A 25,990-nucleotide genomic window follows, 5' to 3' on the forward strand; every position below is an offset into this window, starting at 1 on the left:
GGAGAGTACAAGAGAGAGCAATAGATGCTGATCTCTTACTGTGGTGGAATGTAGTGCAGATTCACAGGAGGGAGGGGGTCTTTCCCAAGGAGTAGAGACAGAGTGCTTTAGTCTGGCAAGATTCCTGGCTATAGGCCGGCAGTAATAAATTACTCTGGAGTAATTCTTCATGCCATTAGCTATCTTCTACATGGTTTGCTCTGTCCTGCTCATCTCCTCCCACCTGTGCTTCAAGGCAAACGCAATGAGGAGCATCTTTACTGCCTGGTACAGCTTAAAATAGCTTTGAAGAATTGCTTCAACAGTCATGCAATTGTTTAGTTAAGGAGGGTAGCTTGACTGTGAAGGTCAAGAACATTCTGAAAAATGTGGCTTCGGTCAGATTTCGGGAGCCAACTAGCCATCTGTGACAGAGCTGTGAAGCAAGATCTATCTCCTTTTTATTGTCCTCTCAACTTGGGGAGAGAATAGAATAGGGGTTAATGTAATATCTCTCACCCCATCACACAACTGAGTAAATCTATGTCAGCCAACTATATCCCAATGCAGTAGTCATTTGGGAATTCTTCCAACATTCAGTATAAGGGGGGGAATCCATCTTGAGCTTCCGTATCTGCCTGAAACATAAATCTGGGTGCCATAGTCGTTTAAGGTGGAGCCTGCTCCAAATCTTAGTGTCCTGATCCATGTGTACTTTAGGATTCTCAAATTCCATTTTGCAGACTCACAAGAAATGGAAGCAGTTTGCACACAACGTTGAACAATTTTATATTGTATATCGTTAAGTATTTTAACCAGTACCAAATAATAGAGTGCTAGTGAAACATGAGAATTGTGGTTTGCGACTTGCAGTGAGGGTTTAAAGCTCCAGGTAGCAAGAGACAAAGGTCCGGACCAATATATTGAAAGAAAAAATTAAAGTAATGAATTATGCAGGCATCCTGTTGTTACAGCCCTTTTATTCTTGGAAGGGAAATGAGTTCCAGATTCCTTCATGGCAGTGGTGGGTTTCAAATGTTTTTAGAACCTATTCTGTAGGTGTGGCCTGTTTTGTGGGAGTGGCTCAGCGGTCATGTGAGTGGGGTGGGAGTGGCTTGGCAGTCATGTGACTGAGTTGGAGTGGCTTGGCAGTCATGTGACCAGGTGGGAGTGGCCAACTTGATGTCACTCACCCGGAGATGTCATGGATTGGGTAAAATGTGGTGAAGCTCACTTAACAACGCTCATGCTTAGCAACCAAAATTTTGGGCTCAATTGTAGTCATAAGACAAGGACTATCTCTGCCTTCCTTTGCATGGCAGCCTTGTCCTAGTAAACTCCTTCTCCTTTCTGGCAATTTTCCTCTCTGTTAGAGGCACCATAGTGCTGGTTATTTTCATCTTCTCCCACTTTATCTGTTCAACTGAATAGCACAGAAGGAAGGCAAGACTGCCAGCAGTTTTCAAAGTTATTTTCCTTTGTCCTGGGAGAGAACATGAAAGAAAGAACCCACCTCCCCTTGTTTGACACCTAGGAAAGGAGGAAAGAAAAAGGAGGAAAGGGAAAAGGAGTCTCTGTTCATTCTTTGATTTCTCTTTCTGTTCCCTTTTTTGAAGGACCTGGAGAAATGCTCAGCTGGGTGAAGCGATGATTGAGAGCCTTGAAGCTCAGGGACTACAACTGGCCAAAGAGAAACAAGACTATTTAGGTTGGAACTAATAGCAGCATATACTTAAAAAATATTATCATTTGTACCTGAACCTATTAAATAAGGCAGTGTAGCGCTTCAGATGCAAAGGCTTTAAAAGGTAGTTCATGATATATCCAGAGATTTCCTCACAGACTCGTCTCTGGAATCGCTCTGCGATTACCGAGGACAGGCAGGCAGCCCCAGGAGAGGACGTCAGAAAGCTGCAAAGAGGATCCATGTAAGCACCCCTTCAAAACCTAAGCACCTTTTCTCTTTGAATCCAAAGTGCTTCTGACACTACTCAGTTCACACTCACTGTCTCCCATTGTGCGGCCTATTTTTGTTATGTAAGCCTCTATCCAATTTAGAAGATGACAGAATAGGAACATGCCAGAGTCTTAAGAATTGCTTTGAAAGTTTCCCACATGTTTAGGACAGTGACGTGCGGTGAGGTTTATGGCTGGTGAGGCAGTCCTCTCCCCCGACATCCCACTGTCTAAAGCGCTTTCTTTCTTTCACCTGCCTGAGCTCTGACAGGCAGGCGAAAGAAAGCGGCAGCCCACCAGTAGAGGTGGGCGAAAGACCCGCCTCTGATGGTGGGCTGCCGCTAACACTTAGATGAGGCACGTGGTTGTCCTGCCTCCTCCTGTAGAGGGCGTTTTTTAGAGGCTTTTTTAAACAGTTAAGCACTAAGCAGAGTCATCCACTGTGATTCTGCCGCGGACACAGAGGCGGGCGAAAGAAAGTGGCAGCCTGCCAGCAGCGGCTGGCAAAAACCCACCTCTGCTGGCGGGCTGCCGCGGACGCATAGATGAGGCACATGGTTCTCCTGCCTCCTTCTGTAGAGGGCGTTTTTTAGAGGCTTTTTTAAACAGTTAAGCACTAAGCAGAGTCATCCACTGTGACTCTGGCAGCAACTACCTCAGCCTTTTTCCTTTTACATTTTTTTTTCTTTTCATGATGACAGTGGTGAGGCTCTGCCTCCCCTGACTGCACGTCTCTGGTTTAGGAAGTGGTCTTGACAGACAAGGCTTCCTCAGGTGTGCCGGCCCTCCAGCTTTGGGAAGGAACCCTCCCTGTCTCATATCACCATTCCTTCAGTACCTGGCCAAGGTTTCTCAGTACAGATAGTCCCTGACTTACAACCATTCATTTAGTGACTGTTTGAAGTTACAATGGCACTGGTAAAAAGTGGGTTATGACTATTTTTTACACTTACAACTGGCATTGGTCAGTGATTAAAATCTGGATGCATAGCAATTGGCATATATTTATGATGGTTGCTCTGCCTGGGATCATGTGATCACCTTTTGTGGCCTTCTGGCCATGGGGAAGCCAGACTGACTTAACAACTGTGTTAGTAACTTAACAACTGAGGTGATTCGCTGAGCAACTGCAGCAAGAAATGAAGCAAAACTCAGTTAACTTGTTTAACAACAGAAAGTTTGGGATCAATTGTGGTCACAAATCGAGAACTATCAGTACTTCCAAGCTTTTTCACATCAACAATATATAATCCCTATGATTTTATGCCCAACCTTGGCCATGATAAAGGTTTAATTTGATGGTTTGATTAATTCTTGTTCTTGTCCATGCTGGTACAATCCTGTTAGACTTGTTGCCTCTGCTGAATTTTCATTGTGTTTTTTATGCCAAGTGAGCAGTGATGTGCATCTGAAGACTCTTAGCCTCTTCCCCATGTGAATTAAGATCTGTCATGAGAGATAACTACATTAGGCTGAGTTCTCCATAGAATGATTATGCCTCTCCCCTGTGCAATCAGGGTTCCAGATCTTGGTCAAGCTTTGTAACTTCGTTCCAGTTGTTGCTTTTCACTATAGAGCAGCCTTCCCTAACCTGGCTTTACATGCTGGCTCTGAATTCTGGGAGATGTTATTTAATAATGGAGAACTGGAAGACTGGTGTAGGCCTCCCTGTCAATTCAGAGGGCCTGGAAATGAAAGGGAGAGAATAACATTTCTGAAGAAAACTTCAGTATATGAGACATGTACCACTTTAGAGAGTAAGGTCTACTCCAAGCATAGACAGCCTGGTGCCCGCCAGAGGTTTTATACTAAAATGCCCAACAGCTCCAGACAACATGGATAGTTATAAGGATGATGGGAATTGTAGTTAAAAATCTCTGAAGGAAAATCGGATTGCGACATGCTGATGAGTCCCACAGAGCAATCTTTTATAGTTGCTGAGAGAGATTGGCTCTTTTGTATCTTTAAGCTGGTATAACTAATAACCTTAATCAAGCAGCATGAGCTAATGAGGCCAAACAAAAGGAGGACAAAGTTAATGAGAATTTCAGGAATGCAGATGGTTTCCATAATCTAAGATAGTCTCCTATTTCCAACTAAAATCTTCATGTGTCAGGAAAACAAAACGTGCATAGGGGGAAAAACCAATTAAAAGGTTGTGCAATCAATATTCCCCCATATGTAGCTCTTCTCTTGCTTCATATTTTCTCTTGTATTTTAACTCGAAGCAGAGTGACATTATTCATAGATACAAAACAATCTTGTGGGTAGCCAAATATTTCACCATACTTGTTTTGTAGGCAACATCCACATTATTGCTAGGAACACTATTATTTTAATGCCCATTTCCCCCTCATAACCTCTTAATAAATCAAAGCCTTCTCCGCTACTTTGCTGTTGGCCTAATTTAGCACATATCCTGTGATTTTACTCTCATCTGTTAAGTAAAGGTGATGAAGCTGGTGAGAGAATTGCAAATTATAGCATATTGGTTTTAGCTAAAGCTCTGCAGGGAAAACCATGAGTAGCAGAGCAAGCTATTCTTTGCTGTCGTTTTTTATGGATGCAACAAAAAACAAGCTTACTGAAGCTATTTCATAAAGTTCAAATCAGAACATTAAGCTGTACAAGAACCAAAGCTGCATTTTTCAAGATCCATGTAATCTGTGTCTGATAATTTTCAATTATCACTTCGATGGTGATTGCTTTCATTGATCATTGTCTATTTGCAGATAAACTGATGGAAGAAACAGAGGAGCTATGCCTGCAGAGGGAACAGAGAGAGGTTTTATTTCCTCATTTTAATTGCTTAACTTACATACATGAAATATCTATCATCTATCTCAATAGTTCCACTGAATTACAGTGTAGTTGGCCTCCTCTTGCTTTTTCACCTTTTAAAGTTTAGACTTTAGATACCTTTCTTCCAACCTATTGTCCTCCAAATTAATACCCTGGCTGGGAATCATGGGCTTTTCATTAGACTATTTGCCAATCATAGTATTTGCCAGTCAACTTGAAATAACATGATGTCCCTATTTGTAAGACTAGGGGTTCTTTCTCATGTTGAACAAATTGGAGTAATATTATCATTGTAATCTTGCCTTTGTTTCACCCAGGGATATTGCCTACCTCTCTTGGTTTGGTTTCTGCAAATAGGTTACTCTTGAAAATATATGAGAATGTATGATAATGCTTAACAATCAGAAAGGAGGGAGGGAGTTGGAGAAGAGTGTCCCAATTCTATGAAGAGCGACATTTCTAGTTCTTAATAAGAACCTGGGTGAACATTGAGGTTGAGACCTTGTGATAAAACAAGGGAATAATTCCTTTCCCACTCTGGCATATAATTTCAGCTCACATTCAAAAGAGAATTGGAAATGTAGCTTTCTGTTGCTCCATTGCTCTCCTCCTACATTTCACATGTGGGGAGGCCAGGAGGGAGAAGGGGCAATTCAAGCCTGCAGTATAGAAAACAAGGAAAGTGAGGGAGATATGTGGGAGAACTCATATTGCCTAGGCAAAAAAGTGCTGATTTTTTTTTAAGTTCAAAGAAATGAAACAACATTTGGAAGTGGTTCAGGCAGATGCCATCCTGATTCACTGGAGTGTAAGAAGGGGGAGGAGATACTGTACAACACAATCCAACTTGCAAGATTCTGCTTGTATTATATCATAGACAATCTCAGTAAAAGTAGTTTCGGCCTTCCCGTGGAGCTGATTTCCTGGTTTGGGGCAAACATGCAGAAAAGTTGAGTGAGGAAGTCTGAGTTCTGAGACATCTGGTGGGGGAGGATGTGGACATTCACAATCTTTGAGCATCCTGCCATTCTACCCATGCTTTCATGGAAGTAAATCCTATAATATCTCATAGACCAGTGTTTCTCAACCTTGGCCACTTGAAGATGTCTGGACTTCAGCTCCCAGAATTCCCCAGCCAGCATTCGCGAATGCTGGCTTGGGAATTCTGGGAGTTGAAGTCCAGACATCTTCAAGTGGCCAAGGTTGAGAAACACTGTCATAGACCCATTTTGCTGAGGAGAGTTAAATGCATTGGAATTATTATGGGAATCAATTCTTGTCTAATTTAGATAATAACCCAATTTTTATTTACAGATCATAGCTGAGGCAGCTAAAATTGTCTTTTGCTGCTCCAGTTTTTAAAGCAGTATTTTCCCAATTCTCTTGATACAGTTTGCCCAGATTACAAATTTTTATTTTGTTTTTAAACTTGAATTTTAAAAAATAAACTCTCCTGTGAAATAATACTAGTCACATGTTGCATTGACATTCAATTTGAGAGAGAGAAAAAGGAGCCACCAGGTTCTGTCAGTTGCTAGTTCTGTCACTATTTACAGAAAGTATTATCTCTAGTTCTATGCTATTTGTGCAACTCTCTAGCTAAGATGGATCACACCACTAGCATTTGATCCGACAGGTATTTCTGGATGGTTAGTCATCAACAGTTTGGGGTGTCAGTCTAGCCCCTGTTGCAGTTATGGCAGCAGCTCTGGTGACCACTATCTTTTTCCTGCCTCCTCCATTTTCTTCTCCCATGGGTCTTCTTCAATAGCCCAACCATCTAAACAGGTTGCTGTCTAATTCAAATAACGGGTATATTACAATGTTTTTGCTGCTTATGCAGACAAGGAATTTCACGTGCTTGTACTTTTGACTGCTTTTATTAGTTGGGAGGACACCAGCCATGAGATCAGAACTGTGCTTCTTGGTCTTTCCCTGCCATCACCGTCATTGTCTTGTATAGTATTCAAGGAGGACAGAATTTCCTTGCAATTGCTGGCTACTTCATCCCATGCTCTCCTCCATCCCTGTGTCCAGTCAGCAGCCTAGTTTTGAGCATGATATCTGTTACATATGTTAATAGAGAGTGAAGCCTGGGATGTAGGTTTCACTCAGGTCCGCTTTCCAAGCGGGAAAGCAGGAAGGTTTAAATTCATTGGCTGACACCACAAGCGGGGAAATAGAGCCACCTGAATGGTTGATTTGCCTGACAGCTCCCTTTAAGAGAGGGAGCTGTCTGACAGCCTGCAGCAAAATGTACCAAGCCTGCAATAAAGAGCTGTTTATTCACTATTCTGAGTCCTGCCTCTTCATTTGACCCCACCTTCAGTATTTGTTTGGAGCAACTAGGCCATGTTCAGAGATAGCCCAGATCACAAATGTGGAGGAGATGTTGCATTGGGCAGGAGCATTGACAGCAATGGTGGGTTGCTGCGAGTATAGCCTGGTGCAGCCGTACCGGTAGTGGCCTGGAGCAGCTGAGAATGGCTCGTTTGGCCCACCCACCTGCCCACGCTCTATAGCTGTATTTATGCCAAAAGGCACACTACGCATGTGCGCACAGCATGCGGTGCCTGAGCAAGTCCCTGCCTCAGGCGCATGCACAGCGCACGTCCAGCGTGTGCACGAACAGCATACCAGTAGCAACGGTAAGAGTAACCATTGATTGGTAGTGCTTTACCCCCTGTACCTCACCATACCCACTACTTGCTGTTAGTTAGTAGGCATCCTGAAACACAGGAAATCCCATCAAGTTGTTAATAGTGGAACCTAGGAAGTATTGGGTAGGTGAAAGCAATCCTGGAATGGGAAGACAGTCTGCTCAATGAAGCCCAAGGCAGCCACTGTTTTGAAACAGCAATTTCCTCATTGAGGATCAAAGAGCTACAACGTAAGATTGAACACAGACTAAGCTCCTAGTGATTATGAGGTGTGATAGGGAGTTATGTCATCCCATTACTGAGAGTGTGCTATTACCTGTCTACTTTCTTAGCATACTTTTCCTCTTAAGACTGAAAAATGTCAGTTGTGGCTGCACCACTTTAAAACAGATGCTGTCTTTCCTTCCCCATCATTAAAAAAAATGCTTTCCAAAGCACTCTGTTTTAGAAAAGTCCCCAATGTTTATTCAGAAAGCAACCTGTGAGGGGGGGAAAGTGCATATGCAGCAGCCTCACAAATCTTAGTTTGTGTTGACCACTAGTGTCAACATTTACTGTAAGTTGTACTTCCTACATAGCTGTGTAAATGTTCAAACTTTAACTAGAAAGCAAACTCTGCAGTCGTTTGAATTCTGCATTTATTGTCTTTTTTCTTAAGGCCTTGGAGCATCTCAATCAAGTACTGGAAGCAGAAAATAAGCAGTTTGAAGAAGTAGTACAAGATCTTCGAGGGGAACAGGAGCAGATTAAACGGTAATGCCCCTCAGCTGTCAAGAGAACCAAACAATAGCTGGCAGGAGTGGTAAATCAGTTTTAAATATGGCTCACAGCCTAGTTAGCATTATCTGTACAACTTGAGCTGTGAGTTGGCTGAGAGAAATATTTTCCACATGTTGTGCAAAATTACAATTTTAAAGGAGTGCCATCTTCAGGAGAAATCCATTCTTTTGGGACACTTCCACACTGTCAAGATTTCAACCTCCCTCCCTCATTTCAGACAAACATTTAAAACTCAACCTTAATCATCTTTGATTCTTCTCACCTCAAAACGTCCTGAGCCAATGAGAGTTTACCCTCTTTCACTCCAGCTGACTAATGGGAGATAGTGGGTCACATACTTTGCTGTGGCAGTCACTAGACTGAGTAAGTTCTAAACAATGCAGAAATAGGATGGTGAACCTCTGTGGAGGAAGGAGTATAGAAATGGCTTTCCTGAGCCTAAATCCAGGAGATGGAAAGAGATGAGAATTTCTGCCAGTGGAAAAATGCAGAAATATAAGACAGTATATCCACATATTGTGAATGCGGTACTTCCACTTAAAGAGATACACAGACTTTTCTTCTTCAGATAAGACAGAAAGCAAAGGAAAATAAAGTGATAGACATTTGTGTTTCCCATTTTCTTCTAAATGCCACACTGCATCTATCCCTTATCTTAAACTACCCTACTTTTAAGATATAGCAGCAAAAGAGTCATGTTGGTGCTTGCTGATACATATCATGAAATCAGGTCACTTGTATTGAAAAAGAAGCTATGTCTTTGTAAGAGTTCTTAGATTTTCAGTAGCTAAAATGTTTCTTATGTTATGTATTATCTGTTATACTGCATATTAAACATCATGTTGGCAATGTAGCTATATGACCTGACCCATGTCAGAAAAAAAAGATATACAACTTGCTATTCTAGGATTGAATGTATCTGGTTGGTTTCATATATTTTTTTCGCCATCTGGACTTCTCTAAAATTGTGATGCCACCATTTGGGGATGTGATTTCCTGCCATTTTTGAGTTAGGAAATACAGTATGTTAAAACTGTAGCATAGGCTTTAAAATAGATTGGAGTCCATTTAAAAATAAATAAATCACTCAAGTGTACCCTCAATATTCTAAAAATAAAAACAAAACAAAATGTCCTTAATTTCTACCTCCACCATGGCTATTGTGATCTTGAATGTCTCCTCTCTGAAAATTTACATGATTAAAAGGATGCCCATCCACAGTCTTGTATTACAACACAGAGTTGAAAAATATGCTTCAATGGCCTTTGCGTGGTTCTTTAACAGAGAGCTGGAAATGACTGCCCAGTCCCTCAAAGGAGTAGAAGAAGAAAAGAAAGGACTACAAACTCTGACAGAAGCATTACAGAAGACATTGGAAGTAGGTGCTTGGTTTTTCTCCTGATGGCAGCCTCCAATAACTAGTAAAGGGCCTCCTTAGAAATAACTAAATAATTGAAATTACAAATAAAAGCTGCAAAGAAATGTTGAGGTTCCAAACCCAGCTTGTTCATGATTCCAGTCAACCATGCCTCTTTCATTCCATCTCTCCATCCCAAATGAAAGTGCAGTATTCTGGATCCACTGAGCATCCTTGTTAGGGTGCTCCATTTAGGGACCCACTTAGCAGCTTTGTCAGTCTTAGGTGATCTCACCCTTTAGGCAGAAGTCTTTTTAAGGCTTTTCTTTCTTTCTTTCTTTCTTTCTTTCTTTCTTTCTTTCTTTCTTTCTTTCTCTTTCTTTCTTCCTTCCTTCTTTCCTTCCTTCCTTCCCTCCCTCCCTCCCTCTCTTCCTCTCTTCCCACCCACCCATCTTGTCACACTTCTGTACTCTTATGCTTTTCACCAGCCTACTCTTTTCCATGAATGGTGCCCATTGGACTACATAGTCAATAGCACATAAAGAAGTAGTTTATACAATAGGAGCTCCTACCTGCCAGAAATATTGGGCTTATTCAGTGAAATAGGCATCTTGAGATTTTGTCTCACGTTCGCTTTTTATATGTTCAATGTTTTTGGTTTCTAAGCTAAAGAAAAAGGTAACAAAAGGGTGCAGCTCATTAATACAGAATCTCCATTCCTCTTCTTAATGGCAAATGAACCATCTCAAAGCTAAGCTGGTGTTTCGTTAAATGAGGAAGTTGCCTGCAGTTGCTGTTTGCGGATGTTCTGTTGATGATGGTTAGAGATTTCACCGTCATTGTTGTTTTACTATCAGGGATATAGATCTTTGGAGATATTTTTGCCTGAGGTATGAAGATCATTTGGCTTAGTTTAGCAGCTGAGCTGCCCCAAGCTATTCTCTTTAGGTTATCACATATATTAAGCCAAGCCTGCCAATTCTCTTTTCTCTGTTCCTTTATGTGTACCTGAAGGAATGTAAGATGTCGCCTTTATTTTTGTTATGTCTGGTACTCTATGTGAAATGATCCTTTGAAGAGTTCTCTTGGGAGTAGGAACACTGGCTTTCTACTGTTTTGCAAATTTTCTCAGAAATGTATCACTTTTTTCTGTATTCATGAATGTGGTAGACTTTATTCCAATCTCACAATTGGCATCTGTTGTTGGTGTAGCATCTGTGCATTTAATTTTTCATGACAGGTAGAAAAGTCCCTATTCGATACCAATATGAATGTATTATTCTAATAAAAAATTAATCTGCTAGGTTTCTCTTTGATAAATTTTGCATTAAAGCCTAGAGACCTTGCTGGCTTTGCAATGACAGCCATCCTTTTAAATCCTACAACTCTAATGTTGTGGAAGTTGCCTTTTTCAAGGGTAGCCCATCAAAAAGTCAGTCATGGGAAAGGAAGAAGCCCTGATCACTGCTTAACCTTTCTGTATTGGCTATCAGGAACTTTCTCTGGAAAAACAAAGCATGCTGGAGAGGCTGGAAGAAGATGGAAGTCGTTTGCAGTCCCAGAAGGGCCCTTCGGGGCAAACTAGCACCCCTGGGGACCTGAAGAATAGCCTACATCAGATTGAGGAGAAAATGCACCAGCTGCTGAATGAGAAACTCTTAGCAGAGAAAAGGTGAGGTGGTGGTGGGGGGAGACTTCCAAACCAAAAATATTACAACTTGGGTAGCTGACTTTTCGCATTTAAGGAGACGGTAGAGTTGATAGCCCTGACTCATTTCTTCCTCTGGCCCATCGCAGTGGTGGGTTTCAAAAATTGTTCAAACCTACTCTGTGGGTGTGGCCTCTTTTGTGGGAGTGGTTTGCCACCCATGTGACCGGATGGGAGTGGCTTGCTGCCCATGTGACCAGATATGAAGATGCCAATGACACTTGTCAGAACCACCTTAAATTACCTCACACACAGCACTGGCATGCATAAGAATATGATGTAAACTTGTTTTTTAAAAGGCATCTTTGGTTTGCGTTAAAACAACTTAAACACACACAATGTTCTGATTGCACCACAAACGCAGTAGTCATCCTTACATTTCACAGAGGCACTGAGTTTTATAAATATGAGCATGATAGTGTAGAATAATCATATCCAAGGACCAGTGGTGGGTTTCAAAAATTTTTGGAACCTCTACTGTAGGTGTGGCCTGTTTTCCAGGTCCACTGGTGGAACCTCTTCTAACCGGTTGGGTAGATTTGATGAACCGGTTCTACCGAATAGGTGCGAACTGGTAGGAACCCACCTCTGGCCCATCGGCTTTTCTTATGGTTGCTTTTATGTCATTATTCTTTTTCTTTTTTACAAAAAGTAGGAACAGCAAGTGAAATTTGCAAGAGGAATCTATTGTTCCCCACTGGAGTAGAAAGTCAACCTGGGTGTTGTAGGCTGGCACTCCCACAAAGTAAAGACAGGAAGGGGAGAAATGAGATGAGAGCATCACGGAATCAGTGGTGGGTTCCTACCGGTTTGGTTGAACTGGTAGTGATTTGGTGACCAGGGTTACTGGAACTGGCAGTGACTGAGGCCTGCCATGCCCCAGAGCCGGTTCTCTGGGTGGTGCCATAAGTGCCACCATCTCGTTTTGTGCTTCTGTGCATACACAGAACAATTTTTATTGCACTGTGCATGCATGCATGCACACATCAAACCCATCAAGCGTGCGCGCAGCACGTCCATGAGCAAACCTGCAGTAGTGCCTACTGGAACCCACCCCTGCACTGAATGTTTTTTCCTCTGCTTCATAGAATGAAGGAGAATGAAGAACGCTCCCGAGCTCTGGAAGAAGAGAGGGAGTTCTATTCCTCCCAGTCACAGGCCCTACAGAATTCCCTCTCTGAGCTGACAGCCGAGAAGCAGAAGACAGAAAGAGACCTCAAGGTATGGTAGTACAGTTTCTATTATGGTAGAGGCGGTTCTTAGGCCTAAACTTGGCCCTGCTTCACTTTTCAGTTTCCAGAACTCCTTATGGCTTTATTAATGAATTTCAGTCTCCTGTCATGTAGTCTCTACATGAAACAGACTTAAGGGAGATGAACAGTGACCCCACTCTACCATTAAGCACATTTTTTGTAAAAAAAAGGAAAAGACCCACATGAAAGACTTATTAGTTCATGCTTTCATTAAGCCCTATCTCACCAAAACAATTTTTGGTTTCTCCTTCTAGACAAGGGGTGTCAAACTCAAGGCTCACAGGCTGGATATGGCCTGTGGGATGCTTAGATCTGGCCCGTGATGCTACCCTGGAAATAGTGAAGGACCAGCCCACGGTGCCTTTGCTAGTGAAAACGGAGCTTGTGAGGACTGTGTGCGAGTCTCACAAGCTCCGTTTTTGCGGGCAGAGGGCTGCAGGAGGCCATCACAGCCAAAAACGGAGCTCGTGAGGGCCACGTGCAGCTCCATTTTCGCTGGCAAAGGGCCAACAAAACAAACCATTAGCAAAAGTGGCATTTGATCACACGAGTAACATTGAGCTGGCCATGCCCACTCTGGGCACACCTACCCCAGCCCCCCCCTCCTGAGGTCAAACACAAACCTGAGGCAGCCCTCAATGAAATCTAGTTTAACACCCCCGCTCTAGACAAAAAGAAAAAAGAAAGGTGACCCAATAGAGGGTCACCTTATAGAGTCAGCCAACAATCTCACTTGCCCTTCTTCTACTGCTGAATGACTCAAAATAAAATAACATCAAGAGAAGGGAACTGGAGCTACCCCCCAGGCAGTGTACCAATTGTTTAAAACACACACACACACACACACACACACACACACACTTCTTGCTTCTTGTTTGCAATTTGCTGTTGCATTTCTTTTCTGGATTTTTTTGGGGATCGCCTCCTTTCCTCCTGGCTCAGGCAGAAGTGAAGGTGCGTATGGACCTGGAGAAACGCTTGCAGGAGGCTGAAGAGGCCCTGCAGAGCCTTGAACAAGGCTTAAACTGCAAGCATCGCAACAAAGAGAAGGAGGAAAAAATGAAAGCTGACGTCAGCAACCTGAAAAGTGAGTGGACCTTCCCCACGGCTGCTAAGTAGCTTCTACAATAAAACTACCACTTCAAAAGAAGTATCACCTTGCAGGTGCCTCCAGCTGGAAACATTAGCCAGTGAATCCTTGCATAACCGTGAGTTGTGAATCTGCTAAACAGTCCTCAGGAGTGTTGCAGTAGCACTTTTGGCACTCTAAAAATCTAAGCTAACGAAGTCTAGGAAGGAAAAAAATCATCATGGGTGAACTTCCTGAAGGAAGGTCAAATTTTAAAAAGCATGGAATGTATCCTTGTATTTCATGTCCCTGCTTTTTTTAAATGCAACCTCAGCAGGTGACAGCTGGGCTGAGAAGCTAAACAAACAGTACTTAAATCAGAGACCACAAGGGAATCTCACAGCTATAGACTAGACCAGTGATTCTCAATCTCAGCAGCTTTAAGAGGTGTGAATTTCAGCTTCCAGAATCCTTTCCCTGAGCATGTTGGCTGAAGAATTCTGGGAGCTGAAGTCCATATATGTTAAAGGTTTCTGAGATTCAGAAACACTAGACCAGTGGTTCTCAAAGTGGGGCATAGGGGGGCAATTTGATTTTTAATGGGGACAATTTGAACCTTGTTTAAGCCAAGTTAATTTTAGGCTCCCTCCACGTGAGTAGAGTTTACTTTTTGAGTAAAGTAAGAATTATATGTGGGGGAGGGTTGCAATCAGGATTTTAGAGATGCTTAGTTGGGGCATGGACAAAAAAAGGTTGGGAACCACTGCACTAGACTGAACCATGGTTAATTCCACAAGAAAACATTGCTCCTAAGGAAACTATATAAAGGTGTCCATAATTTTGCCAGCAGTGAAATCAAAGGAGGACTTTATCTTTTCAAAAATCAAGCAGAAGCTGCTGACCACATTGGCTAATGAGTGCAATTAGAATTGAAGCGGGCAGGAATGGCAAATCCAACCTTTTATTGGAGCCAAGATATAAAGCCACAGCTAATACCATGTTTAATCTGCCCCCAAGAATCATTTTTACTTGCCTGAGTTTTCATTCTTAGGGTGATGAAATGATTTACCTAAAGTAGCATGATTTCTTCTTTCAGACCTCTAAATTCATAATTTTAAAACCTATGGACCACTAATAGGAATTAGTTACGGGATGAGGTCCTTCAGGCACTTAGGTTGGCCACCTGTTAGCAGAGAGAAGCACCCAGGGTCAACCCTAGGTTGGCTGTCCATTGCAGCTAGGAATCTCAAATACGGTCAAGAATGAATGTTTGTCTTGTAGCCAGGCTGGGCGCTTGATTGGCCCCCTGCAAACTCTGTCATTTGAAGAGCCTGGCCGAAGTTTTGCACACCGCTCACTGATGGGAGGGAGGGATGGAAGGGCTGGAGCTACTAAATAGGCAGGCAAGTGCCTGAAGGACTCCATTCCATCAGCAAAAGGGACTAATTGCTTCGGCAGACTATATCTGCCCCAGGGGCCATAGTTTGAGGATCCCTGGTTTAGTGTAATATAAAAAATGCAAAGATTTTTCTGCAGACCACCAAACTTTTCTCACAGACTACGAGTGGTCCACAGACCACCAGCTGGTGACTGCTGCTCTAAATAAGAAATCCCATAATCTTCCTGTCAATATGGTCATTTATAATTCTAGGAAGTCACGGAAGCATGGAGTGCTAGCTTGAGGAACAATGGTCTAAGACTAGGATTTATTCCATTTCCCCTGTCTCTGATCATCCTGTAGAATTCTTTGAAGAATGTATCCGGAATGCTGAATTAGAAGCCAAGATGCCAGTAATTATGAAAAATTCTGTGTACCTTCACAAGGCTGCCACTCGCAGGATAAAAAGCTGCCGATTTCGTCGTAGGAGATGCAGCAATTCATGGAATAGTTGTAAGTACTACTTATCCCTGTTAGTCTATAGTTTATAGATAATTCAGGGTTTGTGATTTTTTTTTATTATCTTGTAAAAAGGACACAATTGTAGTCACCTTGCTGAAAAAACTGAGATCACCTTTGATTCCATAATAATAACCTTGAAGTAAGAAAAAGGCACTCATTGATTGACAAGTTTTTCCACATTAATTAAAGCTCTAAATCTATGGCTGTACTTTATTGGTTTAATATGAAGCTGATCTCTGGGGGCAAAATCAATCCCATATTTGGCTACAGCTTGCATGGCTGCTAGAAATTCTGAGTTACAAACCAACACATCTAGAGGATATCTAATTGCGAAAGGCACACTTGGTATATTGTGATAACACTGTTATGTATATTAATCAGTGTTTTGTTGACTGCCATCTTTTTTCCTCTTTGATTGGCACCTACTTACTTAAGTTAATTACTAATTACTAATTTTATCCCTTGTTCCCACAATATTGGCCTTTTCTAATTCCCAGGCCTGATTTTCACAGACCTACCCCACTGTTTTCCATAGTGCAAAATGTTCATCAACCACAAAACATAAATAAGAGGAATGATGAATGCATCTTTATGCCACTAGTCTTTGTCACTGTAAGGATTACAAATAAGTAAAGTTTCCTACTGTTGTATACCATTCTTGTTTTCAGTGCGGCAATCACAATCATTCATGTACTCAGAAGCAGAAAACATAGAAGAGCTGAAGCAAGCTGCCAAGAAGCTAAGCCAGGACCATCATTTCCGGGAAACCATCTATCAAATCATGGAGTCGCATCAGGATTCTTCCTTGGTCAACAAAAAGTGAACCACCCACACTCTATTGTCAGGGGAGATCTAGACTCAGCTTGTCATTTCATTCAGCAAAAGCCAAATTGATTTGTCTAGACGCAGAAGTATGATAGCAGTGGAATTTCATGAGGAAGTAAATGAAACAGTTTTCATTGTAGAGCTTCACGATCAGACCATTATTCTCAATCAGAATGTTCCATGTAGCTTGCTGTAACTCCTTGGCTGTCAATTCCTGTCATATTAACTGACTCTGCTTTCCTCTCAACTTCCTTTATCAAGATCCATGGTTTTACAAAATGCCCAGCCAGTCCTTTAATACCCGGGAGAAAACATACAGTATATGAAACAAGTACATCAGGTGATGAGCCTAAGAAGTAAATCATCTATAAAGGGAAAGATACTACAGATTTCTCATTGGAGGCCAATGATGGTTAAAATTAACTTTGCTCTACAACCTTTCCTGCCACAGTTGTCAAGTGGAACTGGAACTGGGCATGGCTAGTCTAGTGAAGAGAAGGACCAGGGGAGACATGATAAGGCTGCCATAGAGAGGAGGGGAGGGGCATCAAGCTATTTTCCAAAGCACCCGAAGGCCAGACAAGAAATAATGGAGGGAAGGAGACCAAGGAGAGATTCAACCTAAAAACAAGGAGGAACTTTGTGACAGTGAGAACAATCAACTTGCCTTCGGAAGTTGTGGGAGCTTGAGACTTTCAAGAAGAGATTGGACTGCAATTTGTGAGAAATTGTGTATGGTCTCCTGCTTAAATGGGGGAACTAGATGACCTACAAGGTCCCTCCAACTCTATTGATCTGTTTTCTGTATTCACTGTCGTTTGGTGGCTAGGTCATCATGCTTCTAACATATTATGCTATGCTCCCTATTTCCTCTGTGTAGAAGGAAATTTCTAGGGCTGAAAATTGTCTGATGAGAATGAATGACTTATCTCTTTATGGTATCTATTGGCAAATATAATGCCTATCACAAGTAGAGAAAATCTCATATTTGCTTTTGGGGACTTCTCCTCTGATGCTTCCATAGCACCTGCTACAATCTGGCAGCTGGCAACTCCAGGAAATCATCACTTTTATTTCTGATCCTTCCCTTCACATGGAGAGAACATGCCCACTTCTGTCTTGCTTAGATGCTTGTGAACCCCCTGCTCTTCTGATATGTTTCATAGCATAACCCTCAAGGACCATCCTAAATATTTCTTGGAAAGTTTAATAGCAAGAGCAATGTCCACAAAAGATGTGGTGGTTTAGCAAGCTTCTGAGCTGATTTGATTTAAGAATGGAGAGAGGAGTGGAAAACAGAGCAGAACAAAAGAAAAGAAGCTTAATAATATCCCCCATTCCCACACAGCTAGTTGTGCTACTTCCAAGTAAGAAAATTATCTATTGATCTACAGACATTTGGGGCAAAAAAAACCCAGGGCTGTCCCAATTAAATAGGAAACAAACATTTTCTGCTGGTATCCCAGTTTCTTTTGACAATAACAACCACCAACTGTTAGTGTTTAAAATAATTCTAGGCGCCTGACAAGGATCAGAACCATCATGGGCAGGTGAAGAAACAGCTCAGTTCCTCACCCACCCCCAAATTCTTTTTCTGTATCGGAGTAAGTCACAGATGCTGTGAATTTGGGATGGCTGAAAAGAAAAATCCATAAAAAGAAGGAAGGTGCCTAAATAAGTCTGCTAGGCTGCTCTAGATTTCTATCTCGATATCCCACTCTTTGCAAATGCCAAAATGGAAATTAACTCTCAATTAATCCTTTACTGTATTTTATTCCAGATTCATCTGCCACAAGTTCCTCTGGCTAAAATAAAATACCATTGGGTACTTTAGAATGTTTAGAATATGATCCGAAGCTGCAAACAGACAGATTACTAAATCTTTAACTGATCTGTTCAGATGTATTGGACAAACCAAGATGACATGATATTTTAGAACTATTTAAAATAATAGGGTAACTATGTAGCCAGGAGTGTGATCCTACCGGTTTAACAACCAGTTCGCTTCACACACGCTTCGCAGTTTACAGAGACGTGCCTGATGTGTGCTGCGCACGCATGTGCAGTTTACAGAGAAATCACCTTCCGCAGGAGGAAAACAGCTGAAGTGTGGTAATCCACTCTACCGCATCTATCAGCTGGGCTTCAGAAAAGGGAATATAGGTGAGTAATAGCGCAGGGGTGGGCAAGCGGGCCCAGCTGAAAGTCGGAGTGTACCAGCTGATAGTTGCAGCTACCGGTTCTCCTGAACTGGTTGGAACCAGTAGAATCCCATCCCTGTAGCTTTCCCAAAGCTGCTTTTTGGAAACCAGTGGTGCAACTTTTTTATTATTTCATGCCTAAAATTTGGCTGTTTCTCCCTGTGGGCCTTTCCTTCATTACACACAAACAAACTGCTGAACTCAGATCAGACACTGGTGATTAAACTGATCTGTTGATAACAGCAAACCGAAGTACCACTAACCATACCTTATATTAGCAATAGTGGCAAATATCTGTAGCTCAGGTGTAGGATGAGGGTGATGGTTCATTCTCTGAGCTTGTGGGTTGGTTTCCAAATGTTCGGAGAGCAACCCACAAGCTCAGAGAACAAACCTTCACCCTCATACCTTATATTAGCCTAAAGCCTGGATAGATATTTCCTCTAATTGATGTAATAGAAGGACATTCCCTTAAAAGGTCTTTCTCACTTTCCATTAGCCTTTTTTTCCCAAACAGTAGAAACCTAATGAGGTGTAAGGATGGAGAACCCTGGGGAAAAAGGCAAGGATATACTGAAGTTTCCCAAAATTTGTTAGCTAGGAAGATAGAAGAAGGCTAAGTCAAATGTAACTAAGGAACATTTGCTCCCTCTAGCGGAACCCAATAATAATGCATAGATTCTAGTTGTTACTACGGTAATTAATAACAAGCTTTTCCTTCCCATCAAAAACAAATAACACGATTGTTAATGGACAAGAAGTCAGCAGAGGAAGTACTTTTCTTTTGCCTTCAACTTAGATATGTCCAGTAGGTTGCTAAAGATGTTTTCATGATTATAGCTGGTGTTGTACAATACGATTGTAGAAAGTTAGCAGTGCACCCACCCCTCTCCTAGGAAAATGAAATATTTTAGAAATACTAAAAAGGCAGAATATTTGCCCTAAAATGGAGGCAGAAACTCTTCCCTCCCCATCTTTGTCAATGGGTCATTAAGGCCTGGGCCATTCTAGTCTACATAACAAAGATCTACCTCTTTCTGCAGAGCCATAGTAGGAATTGCCCAAAGCCCTTTCATTACATCACCACCCAGCAGGAGTCAACCAAGCTTGGCACTCAAAAGACAACCTACACAGTTACCCCTGCATGGCCCCATGGGAGTCTGACAACCAATCAGAATACTAGCTCATATTCAAAGCCCAACAGAGGGCATAAAACCCGGTACTCTCAGCATCTCTGCCCTTTTTGCCCAGGATCTCAAGCCATATGATCCTGTTCATCAATAATAGCAGTTAGACTTATATACCACTTCATAGGGCTTTCAGCCCTCTCTAAGCGGTTTACAGAGTCAGCATATTGCCTTCTTTCCAAGCAACTTCCATGAATCCAGTGTCTTTCCCCCCACTTGTAACTGAACCCAGATGGACATTTCTTCCAACACTATATTTTATAAAACAATTTCGGTGTCTATACCAGGAAGAGAGTTAAATATATTTCTTGAGATAGCTGAACAATGCTACTATTGTTATTGATTGGCTGAAGCATCTTTAAGGATGACCAAAACAAATTACTGTCATCCTAAAAGAGGACTGGTGGTGAGCCATGAAATAGGATGAGCAAAGAGTTATGCAGTTGTAGTGCACTCAATGGAATGTGTATACAGTAGTGTTTTGAGCCTTGCATTGCCTTTCTCTGTGCTAAAGTCCCTGCAGAATTCAGCATTTCATCTGAACACCCCAGTTAGAAAACTCATTCAGACAGGTTATGAAACCATGATTTGGAATATTTAGATGAACTTAGGTGCCTTTAGACCCTTTCCCCCTCCCCTTCCCTCTTACGTTACTGTACTTCTGACCTCCTTTATGGTTTGCAATTGCTTTGATGAAATGCTCAGAAATAGCACTTTTGTAAGTCAATGTTCTGTGAAATGTAGTGGATGAGGTTCAAAATAATTGCTTATGACAAAGAATACAATGGTGGATATAAAAAAAACTTTCTGTCTGGTATTATTTTGCATCTAGTGTTGAATTCCAGTGCCCTTCCAATTCTGTACATATGTGGTGTCCGTATCAAGAGTTTCATATGTGACTATACACAATCAAATAGAAATATAGTTGTGGAATCCCCATAGTCCATATCTGAACATTTCAGCTAAACCATGGAATCACCAAACAGATAACTAATCAGTGGAAGAAGGATTAGATAACTTTATAAGGAGGGGAAGTGTGTGAGAAAACCTACTGATACACAGTCCAAATGGATGATGAATTATGATTGGAGTTGGCTTGTAAAATATGAACAGCACTATGATCATTTGGGAGACTTTCCTTGCATTTAATTTTCAGGCAATATCAGACACTTATTGTCAGCACTCCTTCATTGGATAATCAGGAAAGAAAACCACAATACTCCATTGATAGAAATCAAGTGTACTTTTACTAATTATAAATGAATAGAAGCGTAGCAAAGCGGAGACTGATTATTTAGGTGCAAAAGCAAATGATATATAGAATAACCCATTCCCCACCCCTTGGCATCCCAGTCACAGTCCAATCATAATTCTCCCAAGTGTCAGGTGCGAGATAACTTCGAAAGGCATCACCAAGATGGAATGTCGGTGCCGTTAGCCTTAGCGGGAAACCTCCACCGCATGCGCAGTAAGACAGGCAGCAGAAACTCCAGAATCTTTCTCCAGCACAATTAGTAATCCCCTCCCAAATACCATGCCCCCCTCCCCGTTTCAATGGCAGCCAAAGCAGCAGCAAAGCAGAGGCTGACACTTCTTGGTTTGAATTCTTTCTATAACTGTTTTAGTTCTCAAGTGAATCTGCCAATCGCCTAGCAGAGACCTCCAACCTTGGGAACTTTAAGACTTGTGGACTTCAACTTCTTTGCTTTGCTGGCTGAGGAATTCTGGAAGTTGAAGTCCACAAGTCTTAAAGTTCCCAAGGTTGGAGACCCCTGGCCTAGCCCCAGAGAGCAGATGAAAAACCAAGCATCATGTATAGTCCTGGGTTGCGGCATTTCCATTCTTAACATTTGTGTCTGAAAGAAATTGACAACTCAATGGCAGCTTTAAATAAAGACTAAAATGGAATTATTTAACATCAATTTAATGTACTCGAGGCATAGCTGTGTAGGTTCTTCCCATGCAGCATTATGTAACTGATGCTGCATAGGGAGAGCTACATAGCAATGCCCTGAGTACATCTCTATAAGAGATTAAATCTGTGCTAGTTACATAACAAAAAAAAACCAATTCTAACAGTAATGTCAAGAATTAGAATGCATCCAACATAACACTCCTATTGATACAAATAGGGATGCAGTGGCTCAGTGGCTAAGATGCTGAGCTTGTCCATAAAAAAAGTCAACAGTTTGGCAGTTCGAATCCCTACTGCTGCATAACGGAGTGAGTAGAAAAATAGGAACCACCTTTTGTGGAAAGGTAACAGCGTTCTCTGCACCTTCGGCCTTTAGTCATGCCAGTCACATGACCCCGGAGAAGTTTTTGGACAGCGCTGGCTCTTCGGCTTTGAAATGGAGAAGAGCACCGCCCCTAGAGTCGGGAACGACTAGCACATATGTGCGAGGGGAACCTTTACCTTTACCTTATTGATACAAATAAATATCCCACCATTTCTCTTCCTCTATACACTTACATTTTCACAAAATTAAACATCAGCTTGCCATTGCCTATCAATTTTCCATTATTTTTTTCAAACACTGTATTGTAAAAAGGGGGGAAAGGTGTATATGATCTAAAGAGACACCAAATATTGTGAATGACATCTGAGATGATTGGCACAGTGTATTTACACACTCCATTGAATTTTGATTGCAAGATAACATGTTAAACATAGCAATGCATTACTGTTTGGAAAAACTAAAGCCAAACTCTTCATTTTTAAAATATAGAAATACATTCTGTTTTGCAACATTTTCAACTACTGTCCTATCAGCATCCTGATATCAGAAATACATCAAGTATGGGAGTCATGTATTAAGCAAATTTATGAATGATTTCAGATGATCTTCAATATTGTGAAACCACATAACTGAGTTGAGTCTCTATTTCACATTGATTCCAATCAGTCCTCATTTATAGGGAGCACATTACTTATATGGCCTGCTAGCAAAACTGATGCTTTGAATTTTACAAAACCCAAGTTCAGTTATAGCCTTTTCCTTTAAGAGTTTGGGACAGTGGAACAAAGCAAGATGGGAAACCTGTTGAGAACAAGATAATACTAATTGGGTTCTCGCATGTGTGCTAATCACACATAATGTGGCTTGGGTTTGGCTTAGCATAATATGTGAACCCTGCCATGAATAAGAAGTACCTAATTATCTGAATAAGTCTGATAAGAGAGCCTCATTTATTCATGTATTCCAAGATCACAACCCCTCAAGCACAATATAGCAAAAAATCTCTGCACTAAAAAAGCTTTGTGATTCTATAGAATGAGGGTGGTGGTGGGGCTTTCGCTGCTTTTCTTCTAAATCTCAAATAAGCAACCCCCTGGCTTTCCAAATCTTACTGAAATACTATGCTAGAATCTCTTATGTTGGCTGGGGATGGTGGGACTTGGAGTTCAGCAACCTCTATAAACAGTTGGTTATGTAAACACATTGCATTAATATTAGAAGCAACATTTTAAGACATGAAGAACCACCTGGCTTCCTCAGTCACTGTTTCTAGCACACACACAAAAACTGCTAGAAAAGAAATGAAACTGCCCTGAGGACCAAGAATCAAGGCTGAACAAAATTAACAGTCGTGAAGCACTACTCTATTGTGCTTGCTCAAGTACCTTGGCTTTGCTCCTGCCACAGGGAGAGGCTGTACTGTGCGCAGCTTCAAATGGAAATGTAAAGAGGCACAATGGGCAGGAAGAAAGCAGGAGAGAGAAATTGAAAATCTCTTTTGAGATCTGTGAACTAAAGCTCTATCTTACTGGGACCTGGTTCAGCGGTGGACAGATTTAGGCACAGAACTGCAAGAACTGAAGAAGAATTTTGCTAGTTTAATGTAGCTCAAAGGTGAAATAAACTTTAGGTTTGAGTTTTCTCCCCCCCCCCCCCAGATCAAGAATGAAAGAAAAAGCCACTCTGACAGATGAGACTCTTACAAAGATCTCTTCAAGAGCATGAAGAACACAAAGAGTTGTACAGAAAAGAGAGCTGCAGATAATCCCATTATACTTGACAGACAGCTATAAATGGGAAAATGAATGAAGAGACAGAGGCAGAGGCAGAGGCAAAGGGGGAGGGAGAGAGGGAGAGAGGGAGAGGGAGAGGGAGGGAGAGAGAGAGAAAGAGAGAGAGAGAGAGAGAGAGAGAGAGAGAGAGAGAGAGAGAGAGAGAGAAATGGTGAAAGAGAGAAGTCTTCTCCAAAGATTCTACATGTGCTTGTGGATTGATGAAATTATCTTTCTAAATCATCTAGCCAGGTAGCCTAAACAGGAGGAGAAATTAAGTCGTTTCTGATTTTTATTCTATTGCTTGCCATATTTCTGTAGATATTCCATCAGTTCCTGTAGCTTCCATAATGGTGATGCCTGGAGCGTTGTTCTAACTTCATCTTCTATAACTAATATATCTTTTAAGGTATTTTGCATATTGACACCTCTGTTACACACAGGCTTTCAATATATTCCTTTTACCTTCATTTGATCTTCTTTAAATAAGTTACTACTTGTCCATTGGTATCCTTTAGCATATCAATTTAAAGTTGGAGCATTCTTCTGAGTTTGAAGATCTTTGGAAGACTTTTTTTTTAGAATAAAATAAAAACTTTATTGTCACTTTATAAATGTACACTAATCAGCATACATTAAAATGAAATTTCATTGCATTCAGCTCTCAAAAGATAACCATTATGCATATACACACATATATGACACAGAGAAACATCACAGTTTTGTTCAAATGTATACATATATATGGCAAAAAAAATTCTATACTTTGATAATAACTTTTTTTATTTTAAACACATAAGCACATCAACAAAAACAAACACATAACTTAAAAACAACAGGAACAATAAGTTCCATCATATATCATACTGCAGTTCCGAATCGGTTTCTTTGCAGTTAGTGTTTTTCCTACTATACATTTCTATCTTTCATTCATAATCTCCTTATTCGTTATCCATTTTTATGTACATTTCTTTATTTATTTAAACTTAGCTACTTATGACCAAATATTATTTACCTATATTATGCTTGATATTTTTACTGTCATATATTCTCTTACATACAGATTATAGATATACATTCACATAATTATTCTTTTTCTTTGCCATTCTTATATTATTATTATTCCATTTGGAAGTTTATAAGGTATAGTTTAAAATGCTTTGTTTACCATCCTTCGCACCTGTTAAGACACCACCTCGTTTTCTCTTTCTTTTCTTTTCTCCCTCCCTTCTCTACTTCCTTCCTTCCTCGTCTCCGTCCCCTTCTTACTTCCCTTACCTCTTCCCTACTCCTACCATTTTTCTTCTCCTTCCTACCTTCTCTCCTTCTCTTTCTTTCTCTTCCTCCCTCCTCTTCTTCTTTTTCTCTCCCTTCTACCCACCTTCCCTTACCTCTTTCTTCTTCCCTTACCTCTCCTCCACACTTCTTCCTCTCCTACTTTCTCTCCTTTTCTTCCTCTCTCTTCTACTCTCCACTCCTTTCCTTTCTTTCTTTCCTCCATTCTCTACTTCCTTCCTCCCCTCCTTTCCTTTCTTCTTCCCTTCCTTTCTTTTTCTATTGTTATAGGTGTCTCTTTCAGATCCCAGTTCATGTTTTCTTGGGGATGGTATTTCCACACACCCAACTTTGTTTCATATCCTTTCCTTTTTTCTTTAGGATTCTACAGTCTATTTTCCATCTATCATCCTGATTTCAATTCACACATCTTGGCCCCCTTGTTTTACTCATAATTATTATTATTCTATTTTTTCATTTTATTCCTTTGCTCCATCCAACTATACCAATTATCCCATATCCGATAAAATCCAATCTTTGGAAGACTTACCTTGGTTCTCTGAGAAGATTTGAGGTAGTTTACCTTATGAGAGCTTTATCCTTTTACTTTATGTTCTGTGAAGAGTTTGTGTAGTTACTTCATTCCAGTCACCAAGCAGATACCAATTTTCATAAGCAAAAGATGTTAATTGGTCCATAAGATATTCAATAAATTTTGGTTTGTCTTCATTTGGTACATAAATGATAGCTACCATTGTTTTTATCTCATTCAAGTTCATTTCTATTGCTACAAATCTACCATATTCATCTGATGCTACTAGCTTAGGTTTAAACTGAGATTTTAGATATAAGACAACTTCATTTCTCTTGTTTAGTTCTGCTGAGCTAAATTCTTCTAATCTTTTATTAATCAAATATTTTCTGTCTTCTATTTTAATATGTGTTTCTTGAAAGCAAATTATATCCAAATTTAATTTCCTCAAGTAATTGTAAATGACCAGGCTGAGCCTGAGGGTCATCTACAAA

General features: G+C 41.0%; 1 protein-coding gene across 1 annotated transcript in view; it reads left to right on the top strand.

Moving 5' to 3' along the window:
• PLEKHD1 (pleckstrin homology and coiled-coil domain containing D1) overlaps positions 1-17,079 on the top strand; it is a 40,424-nt gene extending 23,345 nt beyond the window's left edge. The window contains exons 5-13 of the mRNA XM_087721451.1: positions 1,596-1,687; positions 4,668-4,720; positions 8,056-8,150; positions 9,462-9,555; positions 11,028-11,206; positions 12,331-12,463; positions 13,438-13,582; positions 15,306-15,455; positions 16,133-17,079. Coding sequence (XP_087577577.1) covers positions 1,596-1,687; positions 4,668-4,720; positions 8,056-8,150; positions 9,462-9,555; positions 11,028-11,206; positions 12,331-12,463; positions 13,438-13,582; positions 15,306-15,455; positions 16,133-16,287 — 1,096 coding nt within the window. The 3' untranslated portion in view covers positions 16,288-17,079. The remainder of the gene's footprint in view (positions 1-1,595; positions 1,688-4,667; positions 4,721-8,055; positions 8,151-9,461; positions 9,556-11,027; positions 11,207-12,330; positions 12,464-13,437; positions 13,583-15,305; positions 15,456-16,132) is intronic.
• The last annotated feature ends 8,911 nt before the right edge of the window (positions 17,080-25,990 follow it).

Source organism: Thamnophis sirtalis, unplaced genomic scaffold (genome assembly GCF_051295495.1).
Source record: "Thamnophis sirtalis isolate CommonGarterSnake01/CBP01778 unplaced genomic scaffold, rThaSir2_p1.2 scaffold_1, whole genome shotgun sequence".
In the NCBI taxonomy this organism is placed as follows: Eukaryota; Metazoa; Chordata; class Lepidosauria; order Squamata; family Natricidae; genus Thamnophis; species Thamnophis sirtalis.